At 35.2% G+C, this 23,699-nt stretch overlaps 2 protein-coding genes across 9 annotated transcripts in view; one reads left to right on the top strand and one right to left on the bottom strand.

The window, feature by feature from the left end:
* The window catches only part of RCBTB2 (RCC1 and BTB domain containing protein 2), a 112,767-nt gene extending 97,851 nt beyond the window's left edge, over positions 1-14,916 (top strand). Inside the window, exons 14-15 of one of the 2 annotated variants that reach the window (XM_036996530.2) lie at positions 13,314-13,366; positions 14,725-14,916. In XM_036996530.2, coding sequence (XP_036852425.1) covers positions 13,314-13,319 — 6 coding nt within the window. In that variant the 3' untranslated portion in view covers positions 13,320-13,366; positions 14,725-14,916. The remainder of the gene's footprint in view (positions 1-13,313; positions 13,367-14,724) is intronic. The other variant, XM_036996529.2, reaches the window with a different exon arrangement.
* RB1 (RB transcriptional corepressor 1) overlaps positions 8,208-23,699 on the bottom strand; it is a 187,326-nt gene continuing 171,834 nt past the window's right edge. For all 7 annotated transcript variants that reach the window (XM_036996524.2, XM_073212649.1, XM_036996526.2 and 4 more), the window contains 7 exons: positions 18,873-18,977; positions 18,220-18,333; positions 17,960-18,123; positions 16,052-16,082; positions 12,771-12,913; positions 12,214-12,263; positions 8,208-10,066 (listed from right to left, as the gene is read on the bottom strand). In XM_036996524.2, coding sequence (XP_036852419.1) covers positions 9,993-10,066; positions 12,214-12,263; positions 12,771-12,913; positions 16,052-16,082; positions 17,960-18,123; positions 18,220-18,333; positions 18,873-18,977 — 681 coding nt within the window. In that variant the 3' untranslated portion in view covers positions 8,208-9,992. The remainder of the gene's footprint in view (positions 10,067-12,213; positions 12,264-12,770; positions 12,914-16,051; positions 16,083-17,959; positions 18,124-18,219; positions 18,334-18,872; positions 18,978-23,699) is intronic.

The raw sequence follows: 23,699 nt of genomic DNA, 5'->3' as shown, positions 1-23,699 counted from the left end.
TACAGGTACTTGTAGAGTACCTTAAGTATAGGTTTTAAACTACTAATTTGCACACACATATTAACATAATAGGAATACGGTGACATAAACAAAGCAAATCTATAATTACGATCCATCTCCAGTGAAGCCAAGAAAACCATTTAGGCACCCTAGGCATTTGTGAAAATTTGTCTATGATATGATGGATATTGTCCAACTGTACTTGAACCATCTGAGAGAAATCAGACAAATTAAAGCAGCCCATTTCTGGGATCTGTTCACCTCCCATATGTTCTTTTAACCGTAGATAGTCTATAGTCATAAGATTTTGGAGTGCTACACCTTGCACCCCTCCCAACTCCTGGTTGAGTTCCAACAGTACAGATCCAGTCAAATTCGTTGTCTCACTGTATGCACATGCCAGCCTAGACATCTCCCTCCTCATTCCTATGGCAAGTCCAGGAGACGGTGGGCTGGATGCAGCCACAACCGCAGCATCGTCTGGATCCCTGTGGAGGCTTTTTGAGGATCATCCCCTGGCACAAGTCCTCCAGAGAGTGCTGATGCCGGAAGCTCCTACTCATATCGTATCTTAGATCATTTTCTGGGTATCCAAGCTAGGCCTTGATCTTCTGCATAGAAACAAACAGACCCTTTGCCCACACTTTGACATGCCCTCTATACCACTGTGCAGAACTCATTGGAGGTCAGCACACAGTAACTGGGTTTTTTTTGTTTTGTTTTGTTTTTTTTTAATTAAGAGAAAGGAATATTATCAGAAAAGAGTACCTCCATAGCTGATCATCTGACACCCTTTAAGTGATCAACATTAAGGATATTTAAAGCATGCGTTGATCTTTGATTTACCAATAGTTTTATCCTATCAAGGAGTAATCCCCCTTTTCTTTCTTTTTTTTTTTTTTTAATTTTTAATCTATACCTACATGAAGAATACTATGTTTACTATGCTCTCCCCTATATCAGGTCCCCCCTAACAACCACAGTACGGTTACTGCCCATCAGCTTAGCAAAATGTTGTAGAGTCACTACTTGTCCTCTCTGTGTTGTGCAGCCCACCCTCCCCTTCCTCCCCCCCATGCATGCTAATCTTAATATCCCCCTTCTTCTTCTCCCCTCCTTATCCCTCCCTGCCCACCCATCCTCCCCAGTTCCTTTCCCTTTGGTACCTGTTAGTCCATTTTTGGGTTCTGTAATTCCGCTGCCGTTTTGTTCCTTCAGTTTTTCCTTTGTTCCTATACTCCTCAGATGAGTGAAATCATTTGGTATTTCTCTTTCTCCGCTTGGCTTATTTCACTGAGCATAATACTCTCCAGCTCCATCCATGTTGCTGCAAATGGTTGGATTTTTCCACTTCTTATGGCTGAGTAGTATTCCATTGTGTATATGTACCACATTTTCTTTATCCATTCATCTACTGATGGACATTTAGGTTGCTTCCAATTCTTGGCTATTGTAGATAGTGCTGCGATAAACATAGGGGTGCATCTGTCTTTCTCAAACTTGATTGCTGCATTCTTAGGGTAAATTCCTAGGAGTGGAATTCCTGGGTCAAATGGTAGGTCTGTTTTGAGCATTTTGATGAACCTCCATACTGCTTTCCAGAATGGTTGAACTAATTTACATTCCCACCAGCAGTGTAGGAGGGTTCCCCTTTCTCCACAGCCTCGCCAACATTTGTTGTTGTTTGTCTTTTGGATGGCAGCTATCCTTACTGGTGTGAGGTGATACCTCATTGTAGTTTTAATTTGCATTTCTCTGATAATTAGCGATGTGGAGCATCTTTTCATGTGTCTCTTGGCCATCTGTATTTCTTTTTTGGAGAACTGTCTGTTCAGTTCCTCTGCCCATTTTTTAATTGGGTTATTTGTTTTTTGTTTGTTGAGGCGTGTGAGCTCTTTATATATTCTGGACGTCAAGCCTTTATCGGATCTGTCATTTTCAAATATATTCTCCCATACTGTAGGGTTCCTTTTTGTTCTATTGATGGTGTCTTTCGCTGTACAGAAGCTTTTCAGCTTAATGTAGTCCCACTTGCTCATTTTTGCTGTTGTTTTCCTTGCCCGGGGAGATATGTTCAAGAAGAGGTCACTCATGTTTATGTCTAAGAGGTTTTTGCCTATGTTTTTTTCCAAGAGTTTAATGGTTTCATGACTTACATTCAGGTCTTTGATCCATTTTGAGTTTACCTTTGTATATGGGGTTAGACAATGGTCCAGTTTCATTCTCCTACATGTAGCTGTCCAGTTTTGCTAGCACCATCTGTTGAAGATACTGTCATTTTGCCATTGTATGTCCATGGCTCCTTTATCAAATATTAATTGACCATATATGTTTGGGTTAATGTCTGGAGTCTCTAATCTGTTCCACTGGTCTGTGGCTCTGTTCTTGTGCCAGTACCAAATTGTCTTGATTACTATGGCTTTGTAGTAGAGCTTGAAGTTGGGGAGTGAGATTCCCCCTACTTTATTCTTCTTTTTCAGGATTGCTTTGGCTATTCGGGGTCTTTGGTGTTTCCATATGAATTTTTGAATTATTTGTTCCAATTCATTGAAGAATGTTGCTGGTAATTTGAGAGGGATTGCATCAAATCTGTATATTGCTTTGGGCAGGATGGCCATTTTGACGATATTAATTCTTCCTAGCCATGAGCATGGGATGAGTTTTCATTTATTAGTGTCCCCTTTAATTTCTCTTAAGAGTGACTTGTAGTTTTCAGAGTATAAGTCTTTCACTTCTTTGGTTAGGTTTATTCCTAGGTATTTTATTCTTTTTGATGCAATGGTGAATGGAATTGTTTTCCTGATTTCTTTCTATTGATTCATTGTTAGTGTATAGGAAAGCTACAGATTTCTGTGTGTTAATTTTGTATCCTGCAACTTTGCTGTATTCCGATATCAGTTCTAGTAGTTTTGGAGTGGAGTCTTTAGGGTTTTTTATGTACAGTATCATATCATCTGCAAATAGTGACAGTTTAACTTCTTCTTTACCAATCTGGATTCCTTGTATTTCTTTGTTTTGTCTGATTGCCGTGGCTAGGACCTCCAGTACTATGTTAAATAACAGTGGGGAGAGTGGGCATCCCTGTCTGGTTCCCAATCTCAGAGGAAATGCTTTCAGCTTCTCGCTGTTCAGTATAATGCTGGCTGTGGGTTTTTCATATATGGCCTTTATTATGTTGAGGTACTTGCCCTCTATTCCCATTTTGCTGAGAGTGTTTATCATGAATGGATGTTAAATTTTGTCAAATGCTTTTTCAGCATCTATGGAGATGATCATGTGGTTTTTGTCTTTCTTTTTGTTGATGTGGTAGATGATGTTGATGGATTTTCGAATGTTGTACCATCCTTGCATCCCTGGGATGAATCCCACTTGGTCATGGTGTATGATCCTTTTGATATACTGTTGAATTCTGTTTGCTAATATTTTATTGAGTATTTTTGCATCTACATTCATCAGGGATATTGGTCTGTAATTTTCTTTTTTGGTGGGGTCTTTGCCTGGTTTTGGTATTAGGGTGATGTTGGCTTCATAGAATGAGTTTGGGAGTATTCCCTCTTCTTCTATTTTTTGGAACACTTTAAGGAGAATGGGTATTATGTCTTCTCTGTGTTTCTGATAAAATTCCGAGGTAAATCCGTCTGGCCTCGGGGTTTTGTTCTTGGGTAGTTTTTTGATTACCGTTTCAATTTCTTTGCTCGTAATTGGTTTGTTTAACTTTTGTGTTTCTTCCTTGGTCAGTCTTGGGAGGTTGTATTTTTCTAGGAAGTTGTCCATTTCTTCTAGGTTTTCCAGCTTGTTGGCATATAGGTTTTCATAGTAGTCTTTAATAATTCTTTGTATTTCTGTGGAGTCTGTCGTGATTTTTCCATTCTCATTTCTGATTCTGTTGATTTGTGTTGACTCTCTTTTTCTCTTAATAAGTTGGGCTAGAGGCTTATCTATTTTGTTTATTGTCTCAAAGAACCAGCTCTTGGTTTCATTGATTTTTGCTATTGTTTTATTCTTCTCAATTTTGTTTCTTTCTTCTCTGATCTTTATTATGTCCCTCCTTCTGCTGACTTTAGGCCTCATTTGTTCTTCTTTTTCCAGTTTCAATAATTGTGATGTTAGACTATTCATTTGGGATTGTTCTTCCTTCTTCAAGTGTGCCTGAATTGCTATATACTTTCCTCTTAAGACTGCTTTCGCTGCGTCCCACAGAAGTTGGGGCTTAGTGTTGTTGTTGTCATTTGTTTCTATATATTCCTTGATCTCTATTTTGATTTGTTCATTCATCCATTGATTATTTAGTAGCATGTTGTTAAGCCTCCATGTGTTTGTGAGCCTTTTTGTTTTCTTTGTAGAATTTATTTCTACTTTTATACCTTTGTGGTCTGAAAAATTGGTTGGTAGAATTTCAATATTTTGGAGTTTACTGAGGCTCTTTTTGTGGGCTAGTATGTGGTCTATTCTGGAGAATGTTCCATGTGCACTTGAGAAGAATGTATATCCTGTTGCTTTTGGATGTAGAGTTCTATAGATGTCTATTAGGTCCATCTGTTCTAGGGTGTTGTTCAGTGCCTCTGTGTCCTTACTTATTTTCTGCCCGGTGGATCTATCATTCACGGTGAGTGGTGTGTTGAAGTCTCCTTCAATGAATGCATTGCAGTCTATTTCCCTCTTTAGTTCTGTTAGTATTTGCTTCACATATGCTGGTGCTCCTGTGTTGGGTGCATATATATTTAGAATGGTTATATCCTCTTGTTGGACTGAGCCCTTTATCATTATGTAGTGTCCTTCTTTATTTCTTGTTACTTTCTTTGTTTTGAAGTCTATTTTGTCTGATATTAGTACTGCAACCCCTGTTTTCTTCTCACTGTTGTTTGCCTGAAATATGTTTTTCCATCCTTTGACTTTTAGTCTATGCTTATCTTTGGGTTTAAGGTGAGTTTCTTGTAAGCAGCATATAGATGGGTCTTGCATTTTTATCCATTCTATTACTCTGTGTCATTTGATTGGTGCATTAAGTCCATTTACATTTAGGGTGACTATTGAGAGATATGTACTTATTGCCATTGCAGGCTTTAGATTCGTGGTTACCAAAGGTTCAAGGTTAGCTTCTTTAGTATCTTACTGCCTAACTTAGCTCACTTATTGAGCTGTTATATACACTGTCTGGAGATTCTTTTCTTCTCTCCCTTCTTATTCCTCCTCCTCCATTCTTCATATGTTGTGTGTTTTGTTCTGTGCTCTTTTGAGCGGTGCTCCCATTTAGAGCAGTCCCTGTAGGATGCCCTGTAGAGGTGGTTTGTGGGAAGCAAATTCCCTCAGCTTTTGCTTGTCTGGGAATTGTTTCATCCCGCCATCATATTTAAATGATAGTTGTGCTGGATGCAGTATCTTTGGTTCAAGGCCCTTCTGTTTCATTGCATTAAGTATATCATGCCATTCTCTTCTGGCCTGTAGGGTTTCTGTTGAGAAGTCTGATGTTAGCCTGATGGGTTTTCCTTTATAAGTTACCTTTTTCTCTCTAGCTGCCTTTAAAACTCTTTCCTTGAAGGATGGGCTCCTTTTATACTAGTTTGAGAGATTGAGAGATGATTTCCAGGGATACAGCTTTCTGAAAAACCATGCTTTCTCTCTGTTCTTTGAGGATAAGCTTGCCATCCACACTCCTATGTGAGGATAACACTTTAATTCCTTTATTTCTTTCTAAGATGAGTGATAGAGTCTCAGAAACCCCGTTGTTCAGTTAGGGATATGTGAGTGAAAAGGTGTGTTTTCATAATGACACTATTATCAGAAATGAGTCCTTTGATTTATATAAGTTCATTTTAGATTTTCTGTCCTTAAGTTTGTTTCCTCTTTGCTCACATGAAGTTCAATGTTTTAGTCAAAATAAAATTTTACCCTAGAAAGGTTAAGATTTTACATGAATAAAGTAATGCCTTTACCTGCTGATAGAGGTTTGTGAAAATACCCTTTAATGCTTTTTTAACAGTAAAGGTTAATGCTCTCCAGCTGAGACCTGAGTAAATATCTATTTAATCGAAAGGAAAAATCTGCTGAATGAGTTCTTATCAATGCTGTGTACACTATCTGGCCCAAAAATGAGCAAAAATATGATTTCTGTGAAATCATTTAGGTGACAATAGAACTATTTTGTAGGGTTCACCCACCCCATTGCAAAGAAAACTGTAATGAAAAGTAAATAAACATGAATTTCAACTCGCCTCTTTTTTTTTATAAAGAGCTTTAATTACTGGAATTAATTACTGGAATTCAGTATTTAATTGCTTTAAATACTAAATTCCTGGAAGTGAGAAATTTTCTATCATCCAGACTAAAGATTTTTAGTGTCAATAAAGGCTGCCTGGTTTTGCCTTGACCTATCAGACTGCATTTCATAAGATACCCCTCCCCTGTAAGTACAGCCCATTGAGGCATGCTGGCTGCGTTTCCTGCTCTCACCTCTTCATTTGCCTTTCTTACTTCAGGAACATATTCTTGTTTCAGAAGGAGAGAATTTCAACATACACCCTGTTTTGGAGAAATCCTATAACTTAAATTCAACACAATCCCTTTTCTTGTTATAGCAGATATGTTTTATAATTTTTTGGAGTTCAGTATCTATACATTAATACATAATATCTGAACAAAGCCTAGGTCAGATCTCCAAAATCAACGTATTAATATTTTTGTTGTGAAACACAAGTATTCCCACCAAGCAGGATAAATGCTCTAAATAACTTTATGCCAGTTTAGATATACTTTTGGAACCAAACACACAGAAGCACTTGGTTTCTAAAGTTCTTTGGATTTCAGAATTGCAGGTAAAGGACTGTGTGTGGACTTGCAATACTTATACTAAAGGAAAGGCCTTTAGTATAAACTTTGTATCAGACAAGAAATGCTCCCCGCCCCACTCCTCTTACAACTCTCTATTTTTCTGTGATGCCTTATTGGTCCTCAAACACACCAGACACAGTCCTGCCTCAGAGCACTGGCTTTTCCTCTCTCTGGTCTGTTTCACCCCTGCTGGGCGGCCACAGCTCACTCCCTCACCTCTTCAGAGCTTTGCTCAAGTATCACCTCAGTGAGTCTTTTCTTGACCACTCTATTTTAAATTTAAAAACTCCCCTCACTACCTGCATTCCTTGTCCTCCTGCTTACTATGTTTTTCCCCACGATAAATACAATCAGACATACCCTATTCCTCATTTACTTATTCACTAGCTCTCTTTCCCCAAATCTAGAATTAGAATGTGATTTCCATAGAGATGGGGATCTTAGTTTTATTTCTTCATTGTTTGCATTTAGAACTGTGCTGGTATGTGGTAGGTGCTCTCAGCTTCTAGGTGCTAGGGCTACAGTAATAAATAAGACTAGCCAGATTGATGCTTCCAATCTGGGACAGGGGGCAGGGGGCTGATGCAGGGGAGGGTAGACAGGCGATTGGCCAGTTAATAAAGCAATTTCAGATAGTGATAAATGCTTCTAAAACTTCTGAAAGACAGTGACAATACAGAGTAAGCATCTTAGCTTGGGTGTTCGCAGAAGGCCTCTGAGCTGAGCCCTCAAAGATAGGAAGGAACCGACTATTCACAATTCTGGGGAAGAGCACTCTAGACAGAAGGAACAATTACAAAAGCCTACAGTAGAAATAAGCTTGGCATCATGTGAAGAAAGGTCAGGATGGCTGAAGCATAGTGAGCAGGGAGAAAGCAAGTCCCCGAGAATGGAGAGGGCAGGCCACTTCACAGGCTTTGGTGAGGGGTAGAGAAGCATCATGAATCAATTCTCATTTTATAGGGATCATTTTTGCTCTTAATGGAGTTAAAAGGTAAAGAGGAAAGAGAGGGAACGTGAGACCAGCCGCAAGAAATCTTTAACAATGGTCCAGACAAAGGTTAATAGACAAATATTTGGCTTGAACAAGTTAAGTGTTCAGTAAAATAGGGAAAGACTAGAGTAGAACAAGGCAGTTTTGTTTGATTTTGGTTTATATATATCTGAGAGGTTGGGGGAGGTGGTGCAGGAATCAAGAGCTCTTCTGGCTCTAAGAGTTTGGACCTCCATGAAGAGGTCAGGGCCGCAGAAATAAAACGTGGGAATCATCAGCACATAAAGCTCATTAAAGGTTATGGATAGATGAGATAATAGGAGAAAATTTAGATATAGAAGAGAACATCAGTTCACCTAATACAAAGACTACATCAGGCCATTAAGACTCTTAACAACTAATTTATTTTAAAATAGACAAATTATTGTAGAAAATAACATAGCAATTTTAAATGTACAGTTTTAACCAATACAAAAAAAAGCAATAAAGCAATATCTGAAGCTTTATTTAAGAAATTTCAATGCATGATACCGGAAATTCCTAAAACTCTGGCACTAATTCTAATGTGAACTTATTAGCAGAAGACCCAAAAGTATGGTAAATCCTTGACCTAAAAGCTGATTTGTATGCTATTCATGCAAAAATTAATGAGGAAATGGGGTAAAGCTTTCTAGTGCCTGTGTTATCAAGATAACTGTCAAGAAAATAAGTTTGAAACTTAATTGAGCAAAAAATAGAATTTTGTTCTCTAACAAAATAAGACCAGATTCCTTTTTAGAAAATAATTCTTAGTTTAGACAAAGTGATTTTCCTAAAAGCTAGCTGATGCTACCTTAAATATCACCTATTTTAAATTATACCATCTCTAAATAAGTTAATCACACAAGATAGTTTAAATACACCTTTAGGTGCTGGGGGGAAAGATCCTCTTTCTCTAATGTAGCTATTTTAATTTGAAGCTTTTATACAAAATCAGAAACATTAATTCTTAACCCAAAGATCTTTGATTATTTGCAGTTTTGGACGAGAAATAATGTGGCTTTGAATTTGCCAGTGTTAGACCATACTGACTTAAAAAAAAATAAAAGATAGACAATTGCTAGTTCAAAAGATACATGAAAGACATGTACCATTCCAGAGAAAACATGCCCCTCCCCAAATTTAGTAGGGCAGAATAATTGCTGAGGTGCAATTAGACAAATCTCTAAGAAAAAAAAAATTAAGGCTCTGATAGTTAACAGTCTGTTTATGGAGTAAAATTATTTTCTATCTTGATTCTTAAGGACCCAGAAACATTAGAAAGTGCACTTGGGGTAACCTGTATGAGGGTCCTCTACAGCAAAACTCCAGCTGAACACTTTATTTTCTAAGTATTAGATTGGTACTTTATGAATTCAGTGATCTGAATGGTATAAAAACCAAGAGTACTATTAATAATCTTCATTTTAAAGCATGAGTTGGATGAAGAAAAGAATTCTTAGAAGTCCTGAGGTATGAAATCTGTATCAGTAGTATGACAATATCATGTTTATACTTTGCTTTCTGCTTGTATTTAAAAGCTAAAATTTATAAAACAAGCATATAGTACATCAGATTCCATTAGTAAACTAAAATCTAGTGTGTAAAAATTGGTAATTTTTTTCTAGTTTCTAATATCTGTTTTAGCACAAGAGTTTGGAATCATTTGGGTGCATGGGGGGGCAGTCAGCCAAATTGCATTTGGAAGACATATTCTAAGGGTGTTCATGTTAAATTAAAAAAATAATAAATATAAATTAATAAAAATAATAGCAAACATCAGATATATGCCCCAAGAGAAGACAAAGTATTCAGATAGGCATGAGTTGTTAAGGCTTCCACTCCCAGCATCCTCACCATTGCTCAATTATGCTTTGGAAATGGAAATATCTGCTTCAACTTTTAAATGGCAGGATTTACACAAGATTTTTAATCTTGTACAGTAACTGCATATTCTACTGACTACAACATTACAAGTAGCTTAGGAACTGCCTGCACAAATACTCAACCTGCATCTGCACACTTTATATTCACAAAAGAAAATGGAGATATGTATTAAATGTGGCTGTAAATAGAACCTGGGAGTTACACAGATCTGTCAGAGACAATGAGGCCAGAGGTGGACACGGTGCCCACCAAGGTCACGAGATCTTCACTTTTCTTCCCTGTTTGAAGTATCCATACTATCATTCATTTTCTGCTTCTGCATTCGTGTTCGAGTAGATGCTGGAAAAAGGATGAAGAAATGTTAACAGCACTGATGGTGCTAGGTAAGTTGGCAAAGGGCTGCTGGCATTATGCTGTGGTCATGCCAAACTGATGGAGCTCAGGGCCTAGCAAAGCAGTGGTTTCCAAATTTTTTATCATTATCCCAGTAGAATTTTTCCCAAGCACATACCACCAAAATAAAAATATGTCTATGTGTGTAAGTGGGTATAAATTATAAAACACATACGATGCAAGCAAACATTAAAAACAGATGAGACAAAAATAAAAAATTCTAATATTTTCTTTATCCACCAAAAGGTGGCCCAAGTTTGTAGGTCACATTCTAGAGATAATGAGGTTGAGGACTGGCACTTTACCAGAGCAGAATCCTGGGCTGGCCCAGACAGATCTGCCTAACTGAGTGAGTGGTAGTCTCTACAAGGCAAGAGACTCCCTTCTGTTCAGAGATGCTTTGCAAAGACATCAGTTTAGAGCTCATTTAATTTGGACATAGACATTTTAAAAGCCCATTATTAATTACAACAGTAGATGGGAAAAGAACTTTTAAATAATTAAAATTATTGAAAAAAATATTTTAAAAATTATTAAAAAGTTCTTGATATTAGTGGTAGGCAGGAGCTCTTCATAAAGAAGCTTGGAAAAGAAAGAAAGTAGTATTCCATATTTACACTTGGAAAAGAAAGAAAGTAGTAACTCTAAGTCTCCCCCTCTGGCCCATCCACTCGGAGCAAAGCAATCTAGCACTGTGGGATGACTTTTTTAAATGCAATTTTCTTTGAGGAAAGCTAAAGTAGTGTGGAGATTTCCTGAGCCTCATGAGTGAAAACTCCTGCTGTTTCTCCAATTCTCCAGCTGCACAAAGGCCCTGAATCTCAGCTTGCCATAGGGAATTCACCATCATAGCTAAGTGTGTCACTGGGAAATGTACTGACTACAGCAACTGAACTCTTTGCTAAGAAAATACACATGCTTTTACAGCTTTCTAATCCTCTTAAAATGCGTATTTGTGGACTCCCAAATGCTTCCACATGTTTTCAAAACCTGCTTTTGGTTATAAGCTTCATGTCTCTTTTCATGTACTAAGGGAAAAGCCACAATTATTTAAATGTTAAAATGAGTACGTTAGTCAATGTAAAATCCAAAAATAATTTATAACCAAAAAATTTAAACTTTTGTTATAGTTTTAATTACTCTTCAAAATAATATGCACAGAAAAAATGGTTTAAAAATCAAAAGCATTATCTTAAATACTCTGTATTTCAAAGTACCTACAAGAGACATGTTAAAAAGCCCTTTTTAAAAAGTCACATTTTAATTGGTATTGTTCTTACTAATATGTCCTATGACCTAGGAATGTAGTCTTAATACTTACTATCTCCTAAATGTTTGTCTTTTTTACAAGTCTTGGCTCTTATTCTTGTTAATGGATCTGGCACCAGATTATCAGAAAATGTCACACACACAATCACAGCCAACTCTCTAAGACAACTTAGTAGCAGTTAGTACACATTTATCTTTTTCTTAATGTGCTTTCCATCTACTATACTTGGGTTAATCTTTTATGTTCTCAGAGTTGCTTAGGATAGAATTCCATTTGCCTTAGTACTCCAAATTGATGTCACTTTGTATAACTTGGAAAATGACCTGGTGTTTTTCATCAAAATTTTGATTTCCAGTAATGGAGACCTTCTGTTTAGAATTAAGTTTCAAAACTTGCAAAGTAGGAAGGTTCAATAATAGAATAAAAGATGATTCTTAAATAAGGGTGATGATATTTTTTATCCTAATTCTATAAAACCATTTCCTATATCCAACCCTTTTTTACAGACTTCATTATGGTTCTGCTATCCTGAAATATTTCTAACCACAGCCATTCATGCTGAAGATGTAGGTTTACTTCTTAGTCTTCCTGCCCAAAAGATTTTAGAAAGGATGAAGATGACCTTCATTTTACATTTCATCATACATTTATTTCATTTATAAATGTTTATAGGTGAATAATGCATTCTTGTCTGAATCATATTTTAAATGCATAAGCAAGCCAGCTAAGTGACAGATTTATAAGTATTCTTTTATAATGTGAAAAGGCTTTTCGCAATGTAAACAATTTTCTCATTTACATAGGTAAAATGATGAGTACTTACTCATTTCTGCTAGTTTCTGCTGAAATTTGGACTCTCCTGGGAGGTGTTTACTGCAGATTTAAAAAATACAAAATATTTCGTATGTATATGTATAAATGGAAAACTCAGATTTTCTTTCTATGACTTATTTTATGCTCTTATTTTAGTGAGTAGCTTTTAACTTCAAAGGTGGTTTATAAAAAAACGATCTAAGATATAAATGATACAAATTTACAATCCTACATATTTTTTCTGTAGTTCTTATAAAACACAGTAATTGATATTTTTCAAGAGTATGCATTTAAAAATGTGTTAATAAAAACAAAATTTTATCAATGGCTTTGAAAAAAATCAGATTTTTAGCATCTGATATTTTCAACTAATTCCAGTAGGTAGTATATGATTTATATGGTGTTTTACTTGGGGATGCATTCAGATCTATTATTTTGAGCAATCCTCACAATTTCCAAATAAAATTGTCATGGAAGGAATCGGTGGAAGTTAGGAGCACAGCTGGCACTCTGGGTTCTTCAGATGACCAGCTCAGCTACTGAAAAACCTTCTAAAACTGTTCCTACCTTCCATCTGCTTCATCTGATCCTTCAATATCAAAGCGTAGTTTTTTCAGTGGTTTAGGAGGATTGCTTCCTTCAGCACTTCTTTTGAGCACACGATCACTGTTACACACCATCTGATTTATTTTCTGGAACTTCTCGGAAGTCTACAAATTACAGAATTCTTTATTTTAAATTATTAAATGCCAGCATTTTGTAGTTAGCAACCCTTATTTGTTGTTTGGAATGTGTCAAAAGTCAGGCAGTGGTAATTATCTGCATTTTAATTTTCTGCTTTACTGCACCAAATGAGATATGAAAAATCATAAAATCAAAGTAACTGCACATAACTTTTTCCAATTAAATAGCCACTGTTTTTTAATTTTCCTATCTTTTCCTCTGAAATTCTTCCCTTACTGCAATAACTCTGGCTGTTACTATGAAAGTCCTGGTTCCTTATTTTCAGAACTCATCCACATGCAAAATGAGCGCTACTGCTTGGAAGCACATAAAGTTGGAACAGCTTTCTGGACCCTTGTTTTTGACATTTTTTTCTGTTTTTGGAAGGCATAACAACTGATGTCACAAGAATTTAATAGGAAGTGGAAGTGAAACGTCCAGTGAGTAATGATTTTGCACTCATGGGCATTTGGTTGAAAAGTCCTATAGTTTATACATTTTACACAAGTATGGATACAGTATTTGTTGAAATGCTGCTGGTTCATAAGTTTTTTAATTAAAAGACTTTAGAATTTCAGTCCACACAGGATGACTGATGGTGATTTGTGATGTATACGTCTCCTGAAGGAGAATACTGTCATAGCAAAGTAAAGAAAGCTTTGGTAAGAAATACCAAAGGCCACATCAGGGAAATTAAAACCAAAACCACAATGAGCTGTCACCTCACACCAGTCAGAGTGGCTAATATCAACAAGACAAGAAATAACAAGGGTTGGTGAGGATGTGGAGAAAAGCAAATCCTTGTACACTGTTGGTGGGAATGTAAATCGGAGCAGCCACTGTGGAAAGCAATATGGAGGTTCTTCAAAAAACTAAAAACAGAAATACCATATGACCTAGTGATTCCACGTCTGGGAATTTACCCAAAGGAAACAGAATCACTGATTTGAAAAGATATGTGCACTTGTATGTGTACCACAGCACTATCTACAGGAGCCAAACTATGGGAACAGCTTGTGTCGACGGATGGATAAAGAAGAGATGGTACATACACACAATGGAATGTCATTCAGCCACAAAAAAGAATGAAATCTCCAGCCATTTGGAGCAACATGGATGGACCTACAGTGTATAATGCTAATGCTAAGTAATAGACAAATACCATATATGTGGATTCTAAAAAATAAAACAAATGAACACACAAAACAGAAATAGACTCAAACACAGAGAACAGACTGGTTGCCATAGGGTAGGTGGGTAAAAAGGTGAATGGGGAAAAGAAGTGACAATGTTTGATATTCTTCATCTGGGTGATGGTTCCATGAGTGTATACACATGTCAAAACTAATTGAACTGTACACTATAATTTGCGTATTTTATTGTATGTACTTCAATTAAAAAAGAAGAAAAAAAATAACCACAAGGACACAGCACCTTATTTTATCCAAAGGAGAAACACATGGAAAAACTGTACTTCTTGTCTATTTTAGAACTGGAGTGGGCTGATTATCTCAAGGATGTGTATGAACATGTTCATGTGAACTGAAAACTCATGTCAGGCTTTCTGATAGAAATTAAATCTGATTTGACTGATCTGACAGTGGGGATTAGCTTTGTTAAGTATGCTTTATTTTCTAAAAATTAAGAGCAAAAAGCAAAAATAATTTTAAGGGAAAATTAGAGTACATATATAACATATGGAAACTAAATCCTGTGCACTTATTAAATTTATGATAAGCTTTTTAGTTATCAGCTTTAAAATATGGAAACATGTAAAACATTTTCTTAATTCTCTTAGAGGTGCTGGCAAGCAGAACAATGTGAAGATCCCTCCATCTACCCAGATCCAACCCTCCTTATGTGGTCCCACGTCTCCTTAGTGAAGCCTGACAGCTGCAGCCTGTCTTGAGCTAAGTGTCAGAGCATTTACTATTTGTAACATTCATTTTAACACTCAGTCGTTTAGTATATAAACTTTTATCTTTCTCTAGTTATTCTAGTTGTTTCATTTGGGGCAGATGCTAGAATGGCTCTCACTAATCCCCACCTCCTAGTATTTACACTCTTGTGTAATCCTCCTCTCCTTCAGTGTGGGTTAGACCCAATGTTGTCTTGCTTCTGACAAAAATAATATGGCAAAAATGATGGAATGTCACTTTCAGTTTTAGTTACTAAAATACTATAACTTGCATCTTGCTTGTTATCTCCTTTTTTCTCTCCTTCCCTCTCTTGGAGTCCTTGCTCTGGGGGAAGCAAGCTGCCATGTTGTAAGTACTGAGTAGCCCTATGGAGAGGCTCCAGTGGCAAGGGACTGAAGGCTAGGGCCAACAGCCACAGGAATGAGTTTGCAAGAGGTCCTCTTCCAGTTGAACCTTGAGACAGCCGTAGTCACAGCTGACACAGTGACTGCAGCCTTGTCAGGAAAGACTTTGGACCCAGCTAAGCTGTACCTGGATTATTGACCCAGAGAAATTGCAATAAAAAATGTTTAAGTTACTAAGTTTGGGATAATTCTTGACACAGCAATAACTAACTAATATAGGTAGGAGGGTTGTTGTTGGTGAAACATATTAAAAGTAATACGCACTGAATATAAAACTGAATTAATGATGTTAATGGAAGGCCAACTAGAGTAGTGGGTTTCCAGCCTAGAATAACTATTCCAAAGCTCAGCTTTCCCTTGGATCCTTTGGAACAAAGATTATCACATACCCTGTCACTTAATACTGGGAAGAGTCTCATGTAACCAATTCCTAATCAATTTACCAGATAAAGAATATCCTAGAAGCCTGAGAAGTCTAAGAGGAAGGACAAACAAAAGTGTGTATATGTAGAGAAGGAGAAGACCAGTAGGCAGGAACTGGCTGATGACATTTGGTTATGGTGATCACAGTCTGGAGTATCTTTCCTATAGCTGTAGCTTTGAAATTTACCAATTATAAGTATGATTTATAATTCAATCTGACTTGAAAATAAATCTGATATACCTATCTTTTAAATTCTATGCAACATGCCTGGATGAGGTGTTTGAATAATAGCATTTATAAATTCAAATTATAGAAATCTTCAATTTCTTTTATAGGTACAATGCATGCCATTATATTTCATAGAAAGAAAATACTCACTCCAAATGATTCACCAATTGATACTAAGATTCTGTTAAGACAAAATACATATTAGTAGTGAAAATCATATATAATTATGCAGAGATGAACAAACACATCATTCTGAACTATCAGAAATGTTAAATCAAAGGTTTCCTCTACTCTTAGTGCCACTGACAAATTATATTCATTAGGGGCTTATTTTAACAGTGCTAGTCTAGTCAAACACTGAACTGGTGTCTAGGATTTTTAAAAGCAAGAACCACATGTCTGCAAGGACATATTCTGTCACTATATACATTTAAAAAAGAGGATCAAAGAAAATCTGAAGTTTTCCCATATTTAATTCTTCATAAATCAATGGGTAAGTTATCAACAAAAATTTCTTTCACATTTTCACATTAAAAATTCTAGTTACATATGGCAAACTCTTAAGAGTACTAAATAATAATCAGAATTCTAACTAGGATCTATATTGATATGCAGTAATAGATATTTATCATATATCCTAGTATCAGGTATGTCTCTTTGTATGTTTGTCCTTGTTTCAACCATATAATTTATGTCCTTGATATTAAAGCTGAAGAATTGCACTAGCCTGAATAACAAAGATTTGATCGTATGTATAAGGATACATAGATATTACTGCTTTTCAATTCCTTGGTAAATGACCATCATTCTATATATTTGATTAACCAGAATACCTAAATATGCTGGATAAATAGTGTGTTAAGATGGTCTCTTAATGCTTCATCAGCTTTTTAGGATTTTCAGAATGTGACTTTTGCTAAAGAACAACTTGGAAGTGATCTCACCATGATCAGCAAATAATCATTATCATCTTAATATGGATTATTTATCAGTACCTAAGTATATGTTTTCATGTGGCAGTATGAGCCTGTGTAAATTAAATGGACATGGTGTGGCATCTTAACAGCTTATAACGTAAGATATAATTATTGACACACTCAACTATAAGATACCAAATAAACAAAAGATGTTACAGGGGTACATAGAGCATTTATATAACTTGCCAATTATTTTCTACTTTACCTTTTCCTGTAGAGTTTGAAACTTTTATCATCAGAGTGCATTACTTATATAATTAAATATACTATACAAATGTTTCCTAAAGAGTTAATATATCCCTTTCCTGTTTGTTTCTTGCCCATTAAGTACAATATGGATTGACAGTTTCTGAGATGACATTTCATTAACTATACTAGCCAATCTGCCTCCCACTTTATACAAATAAAGTTAGTTTCAAATACCCCATAATAACATATAGTAAGTCAGTTGAAGCACAGAGCCAGAGAGCACTTGCAGTTTGATGTGGGAGATAACATAATTACTTGTAGCTGCACACAACTTCTCATCTGTGAACTTAAAACAGTTTCATGCTCTCATCATTTCAATGATCCACAGCACCCTTCTGAAGCAGACATACAGACCTGTCCCAGGTAATATGAGGAGGCCACAGGCAGAATTATGAATGGACTTTAGACTTAATTTACAGTCATCTACATTTAATCAGTCACATTTTTATAACAAAGCAAGATGAACAGGTTCACAGTTTTACAGGACATTCATTGCAATTCCTGAATAAAACTTCTTAACCAATGTAATCTACTTTGTTTAGTCGATTGGCTAAAGAAATTATGAAAGTGATTTTAAACTTACTACCAAACTGGTTCTCAGACTGTTTACAAAAGAACAGACCCCAGCAGCCAGGACTAAATTTTCAAACCCATCTAAGAAAACAAATTATCTTCCTTTCCCCACAAATTCTTATCATGCCAGTTAATATAAATAAGCAAATTAGAGACTCAAAAGTCTAGCTTATTTTAAATGAAGAAAGCTTTATATTTTTGTACTTGGATCAAAATAATCCTTTATTCTTTATCTTTTCCCTAAAGAGAAAACACAAACCTTGATCTTGGAGTCATTTTTGTTGGTGTTGGCAGACCTTCTGAAATTTTATATGGATTCTTTAGGGGTGATATATAGATGTTTCCCCCAGGAATTCGTAGAGGTGAACTAGAAAACTTGTAAGGACTTCGAGGAATGTGAGGTACTGGTGACAAGGTAGGGGGCTAGAACAAAAACAAAAAGAAAGATTATTTATTTATTGTTTTAGTGAGATCCATTGCTTCATAATTAGATTTTCCCAAAGGATACTTTCAGCGTACCCTGGTGGAAGCATACTGCAAAATATTTGTTTTCAGTTTTTGCATGAAGACAGAGTTATAGAATACTATAATGGAATCGTATTCCTCTTCTCTGATCAAAACACGTTTGAATGTCTGAAGAAGAATAGTAAAAACACTTGTTAGATGAATTTGGAAATTTATCTCTTTAGATTTTCTCCTAATAATTCATAATACTTTTTAATAGAAAGAAGCACATATGGAAGAAAAAATAATCTGAAAAGCCTTCTTAGGCTTGGATTTTACTCTGCTTTACCAGAAGTGAACTGTCATAGATATATATATATCTACACACACACACACACACACACACACATATATATATATATTCTATTTATATATATACATATACACATATACACACACACACACATTTAAGAGTGTATTACAAATACCAAGTTTATTGCAGGGATACAGTATTCCTTATTAACTTTATAATATGATTAATTTGGATATTAAAGTACCTTAACTTTCCAATTCCATTTTAATTACAAATAATTAACCAATAATATAAAAATAAAAAATTGATACGTGAATTTATATAATAAGGTCAGAATATATGATGTAATTAATGATTGATCTATTTATACTTAAAGATATAGCCAAAAAAAACCTTACTATGTTATATTACCTACCTCCTGAACAGCATGAGTAAGATCCTTGTATGCTGTTACAATGATTTTGAATTTAAGGTCTATATTCTTCACTTTGCATATGCCATACATGGAACACATCATGATCTAGTAAATAAATGTGATGTAAAAAAGTCAGAATTTTGTTACATGGTTATGTTCTAAAAGGTACTCTGTTATCTTTCTTTCAGTTTCAAAAAATGGAAATTTAATTTCCTACTACATTATCCTTTTCCATTCTGAGCTCAATTTCAAACTATGTGTTTAACACAAATTGTATTTAAAGGACAAAATGCAAATAGCCAGCCCTCAGTTGTTCAGGGCTGATCTTCTGGTTTGTAAAACCTTAACTTTGGCTCCTGTTCCTTAAATGTTTCTCAGAAAAGTTACAACTGAAATCAGTTAGCTGTATTAACTAACACTAAGGAAAAAAAAAAAAAAAAGGCCCCGTGTGTAAAAGGTTTAAACTATCAGATAAAATAATACTGAATACAGTGGTGATAAAGGGATGTAGTGACTACAAGGGAGCAAGAGAGAGTCTCGTGTTGTTGACGATACTCTGTTTCTTGATTTGGATGCTGGTTATAGATGAGTTCAGCTGATGAATTTACATTAAGATGTATCCTTATGTGGATTTTTCTATATGCATATTATGTTCCAATAAAAATATTTTTAAATGCAAAAATAAGATTTGAAATTATTCCCTGTGATTTGAAAACATCAAGCCTTCTTAGTTTACATGAATTTTACTGCCCAATTTAAGTAAACACGTCTTATGCCACATTCTTGCTCACACGGACTACTGTCAAGAACACTTATTCATCCCTTGCTCAGCATCCTACCAGATCCAGAACTACTATTCCTTCCATTTAGAATGCTAATTTTTTTATCCTCTTTGCTAATTCACACTTTCTTCTACTTCAGTGTTTACCTAAGCCTACTCCTACAAAAATCTTGATTCCAGATACTTAATCTCTTTAGAATTCCTTAGTACTACTGTCTGTCTTTCTATATTGCAGAAAAGCAGTAGAACCGTAAGGCAATAAATGCCTACTTTAAAAAATCCATACTAGAATTTATGTATCCAAATATGCTTTTGTAAAATACACATATTTGTATTACAGTATATACAGAAATTTACCTCTGCTCAAAATATTCTTATTGGGCATATTCCTACTAAACTTGGAAAAGTAAAAAAGATTATAAGGGAACAATATGAACAACTGCACAGCAATAAAAGAGATATCTAAGATGAAGTGGAAAATTTATAGAAAAATACAAACTACTAAAACTGACTCAAGAAGAAATAGAAAATTTGGGCTTGAATTAGTAATCAAAATCCCAGACAAAGATGGCTTTACTGGAGAATTCCACCAAGCATTTAAAAAATAGTAATTTTTCCACAAACTTCTGAAATTAGAAGAGGGAACACTTTCCAAATAATTCCATTAGGCCAGATGTCACAAGAAAATTACCAGTATCTCATGATTAAAAATGTGAATACTTCAACAAAACAAGGCTGAATCCAGCATCACATCAAAAGGATTATACACTGTGATCAAGTGGGATTCATTCCACAGATGTAAGGCTGGTTTATTTAACATGTGTAAGTCAAGTAATGTAAATATATCATAGAGCAATACAATAAAAGGAAAAAAAATCCAATGATCATCTGAATAGGTACAAAAGAAAGCATTTCACAAAATTCAATACCCTTTCATAATAAAAGCACTCTATAAACTAGAAACAGACAGGAACTTCCTCAAACTGATAAAGGGCATTATACAAAAAACCCACAGCTAACAACCATTTAATGGTGAAACACTGAATGCTTTCTCCTATGATAAGGAATAAGACAAGGATGTTCCCTCTCACCACTTCCCTTCGACATTGTATTGGATGTTCTAACCAGAGAAACTTGACAATTGAATTGAATGAAAGTCATCTAGATTGAAAATGACAAAGTAAAATATCTCTATTTGCAGATGACATGATCTTATGTATTGAAAATCTTTGGAATCCTCCAGGTGGTAAAGATACCTCGAGACAAGTGCTGGGCATAGAAGCCACAGGGCATAAATCTGCAAAGAAGTAAAAAGCTAACCTTTGCAAACAATATGGCTTCTCTCTCACTTACCAACTTTACATTTCCCTGTATGGCCCCGGAAGATGACTGGTTAGCCAGAGACGGGTAAGATTCCTCAAGGGAGGAACAACCTAAGACAGGCACAGTCGCAGGGGGGCCATCAGGTGAGAATTTGGGGATCAACAGAGGTGAGGCTCAGAACCTCACCCCCCCTGCTTTGAGAGAAATCTTCTGCATCCGTGGATGTCTTGCTGCCCTTGTCTAGCCTGGATTAAAACTTAGTCCATAGGCACAAACCTGATCATCTGATCATCTACATTTGCCCTCTTACAGCACCAAACTATGTTTTCTACCTTTATCTTGCATCTACCTACCACTTCAGCATTTTATTAAAAATAAAAATAATAATAATAGGAGAAATGTGGGATCAACATATAAATCAAGTACAAAAATCAAACGAATATTCATATTTGACCTGATTGTTTATAGGTCATATTGCATGATCAAAACCGAAAGTTTCTGTGATGACTGCCCTTGTACTGTTCACCATGTAAGAATTTATTCACTATGTAAGAATTCGTTCACCATGTAAGAACTTGTTCGTTATGCTTCAGAAGATTGGAGACTGACGAGAATTAGGCTTGAGATGGATTAATGATTGTACATTGAGCGTTGACCCCCCTATACTGAATTTTATTGTTGTTAACAACCATTTGATCAATAAACATGAGAGATGCCCTCTCAAAAAAAAAAAATCTTTGGAATCCACTAAAAAACTATTAGAATTGATAAACAACTTCAGCAAGGTTGCAGGATACAAGATCAATACATAAAAATCAATTATATTTTTATATCATGTAATGAAAAATCTACAAAAGAAATTAAGGAAAAAAATTCCATTTACAATAGTGTTAAAAAGAATAAAATACTTAGGCATAAATTTAACATAACAAGTGTAAGACTTTTACTCTGAAGACTAGAAAACATTGTTGAAAGAAATTAAATATCGAAATAAATGAAAGGATGTCACATGTTCATGGATTGGAAGAAATATTGTTAAGATGATAGTACTCCTCAAGTTGATCTGTAAATTCAAAGCAAATCCTATCAAAATCCCAGCTGACTTCTTTGTAGAAATTGACAAGCTGATCCTAAACTTCATATGGAAATGCAAGTTTCAGAATAGTCCAACCAATCTTGAAAAAGGAGCAAAACTGGAGCACTCACACTTTCCTATTTCAAAACTTAACTGGAAAGATACAGCAATCAAGACAGTGAGGCACAGGTATAAAAAGAGAAATATAGAACAATGGAATAGAATTAAGAAACCAGAAATAAACATTTACATATTTACAGTTAAATGATTTTTTACAACTGTCAATGGGGAAAGAAAAGACTTTTCAAGTTGTGCTGGAACAACTAGTATTCCCATACAAAAGAATGAAGTTAGACTCCTTCAATCTATATACAAAAATTAACTCAAAATGGATCAACATCTAAATATAAGAAATAAAAGTATAAAACTATTAGAGGAAAATGGATAAATTTTCATCACCTCTGATCTGGCAATGGTTTCTTAGATTTGATACCAAAAGCACCAGCAATAATAGAAAAAATATGTAAATTAAACATCATCAAAATTAAAAACTTTTGTGCTTCTAAGGACATGCATCAAGATAGTAAAAAGCTCATAGAATGAGAGAAAATATTTGCAAATATATATTTTTATTTTTCAATTTTATTTAATATCTGATAAAGGACTGTGTGTAGAATATAGAAATAATAAAAAAGATAACCCAATTGCAAAATAGGCAAAGGATCTTAATGGATATTTCTCCAACAGAGATATACAAATGGTCAATAAGCACATGAAAAGATTCTCGATCAGTATCACAGCCATCAGAGAAATGCAAATCAAAACCATAAAGAGCTACCACCTCACACACACTAGAATGGTTTTAATCAGAAAGGAAAATTAGAAGTTGGTGAGGATGTGGAGAAATCAGAACCTCTAACTGCTGGTAATAATGTGAAATGGTGTAGCCATACTGGAAAACAATCTGGCCAGTGTTCAAAAGGTTAAACATACAGCTACCATATGACCCAGCAATTCCACTCCTATGTATATACCCAAGCAAATTGGGAATACATTCAGACAACTTGTAATGAATGTTCATAGCAACATTATTCAGAATAGCCAAAAAATGGAAACCAAATGTGCATCAACTATTGAATAAATATGATGTGGTATATCCATGCAATGGAATATTAATTGGAATAAAAAAGAATGAAGTACTGATATAAGCTATAAACACAGATTAACAACAAAAACATTGTACTAAATGAAAGAAGCCAGATATAAAAATAACATATTATATGATTCCATTTATAAAATGTCCAGAATAGGCAAATCTATACAGACAGAAAGTAGACTAGGGTTGCCTGGGATGGAGGGGGTGGGAGATGGAGGGGATGGAGGGGATGGGGGAAGAAAGAGGTGAGGCTAAAGGATATGGGGTTTCTTTTTGGCATGATGAAAATGTTTTAAAATTAATTTTGGTGATGGTCGTACAACTTTGTGAATATACTAAAAACTACTGGATTGTACACTTTAAATGGGTAATTTGTACAGTGTATGAATTACATTGCAATAAAGCTGTTACCAAAAAAATTCTTATTATCTCATTTACAGAGAAGAAAAGGGAAGATAGAAGAGTTCTCTGTAAATTAATTAACTCATTCAT

The sequence above is a fragment of the Manis javanica genome, chromosome 9 (genome assembly GCF_040802235.1).
Source record: "Manis javanica isolate MJ-LG chromosome 9, MJ_LKY, whole genome shotgun sequence".
Taxonomy (NCBI): domain Eukaryota; kingdom Metazoa; phylum Chordata; class Mammalia; order Pholidota; family Manidae; genus Manis; species Manis javanica.
This window is presented reverse-complemented; position numbering and strand designations above follow the sequence as displayed.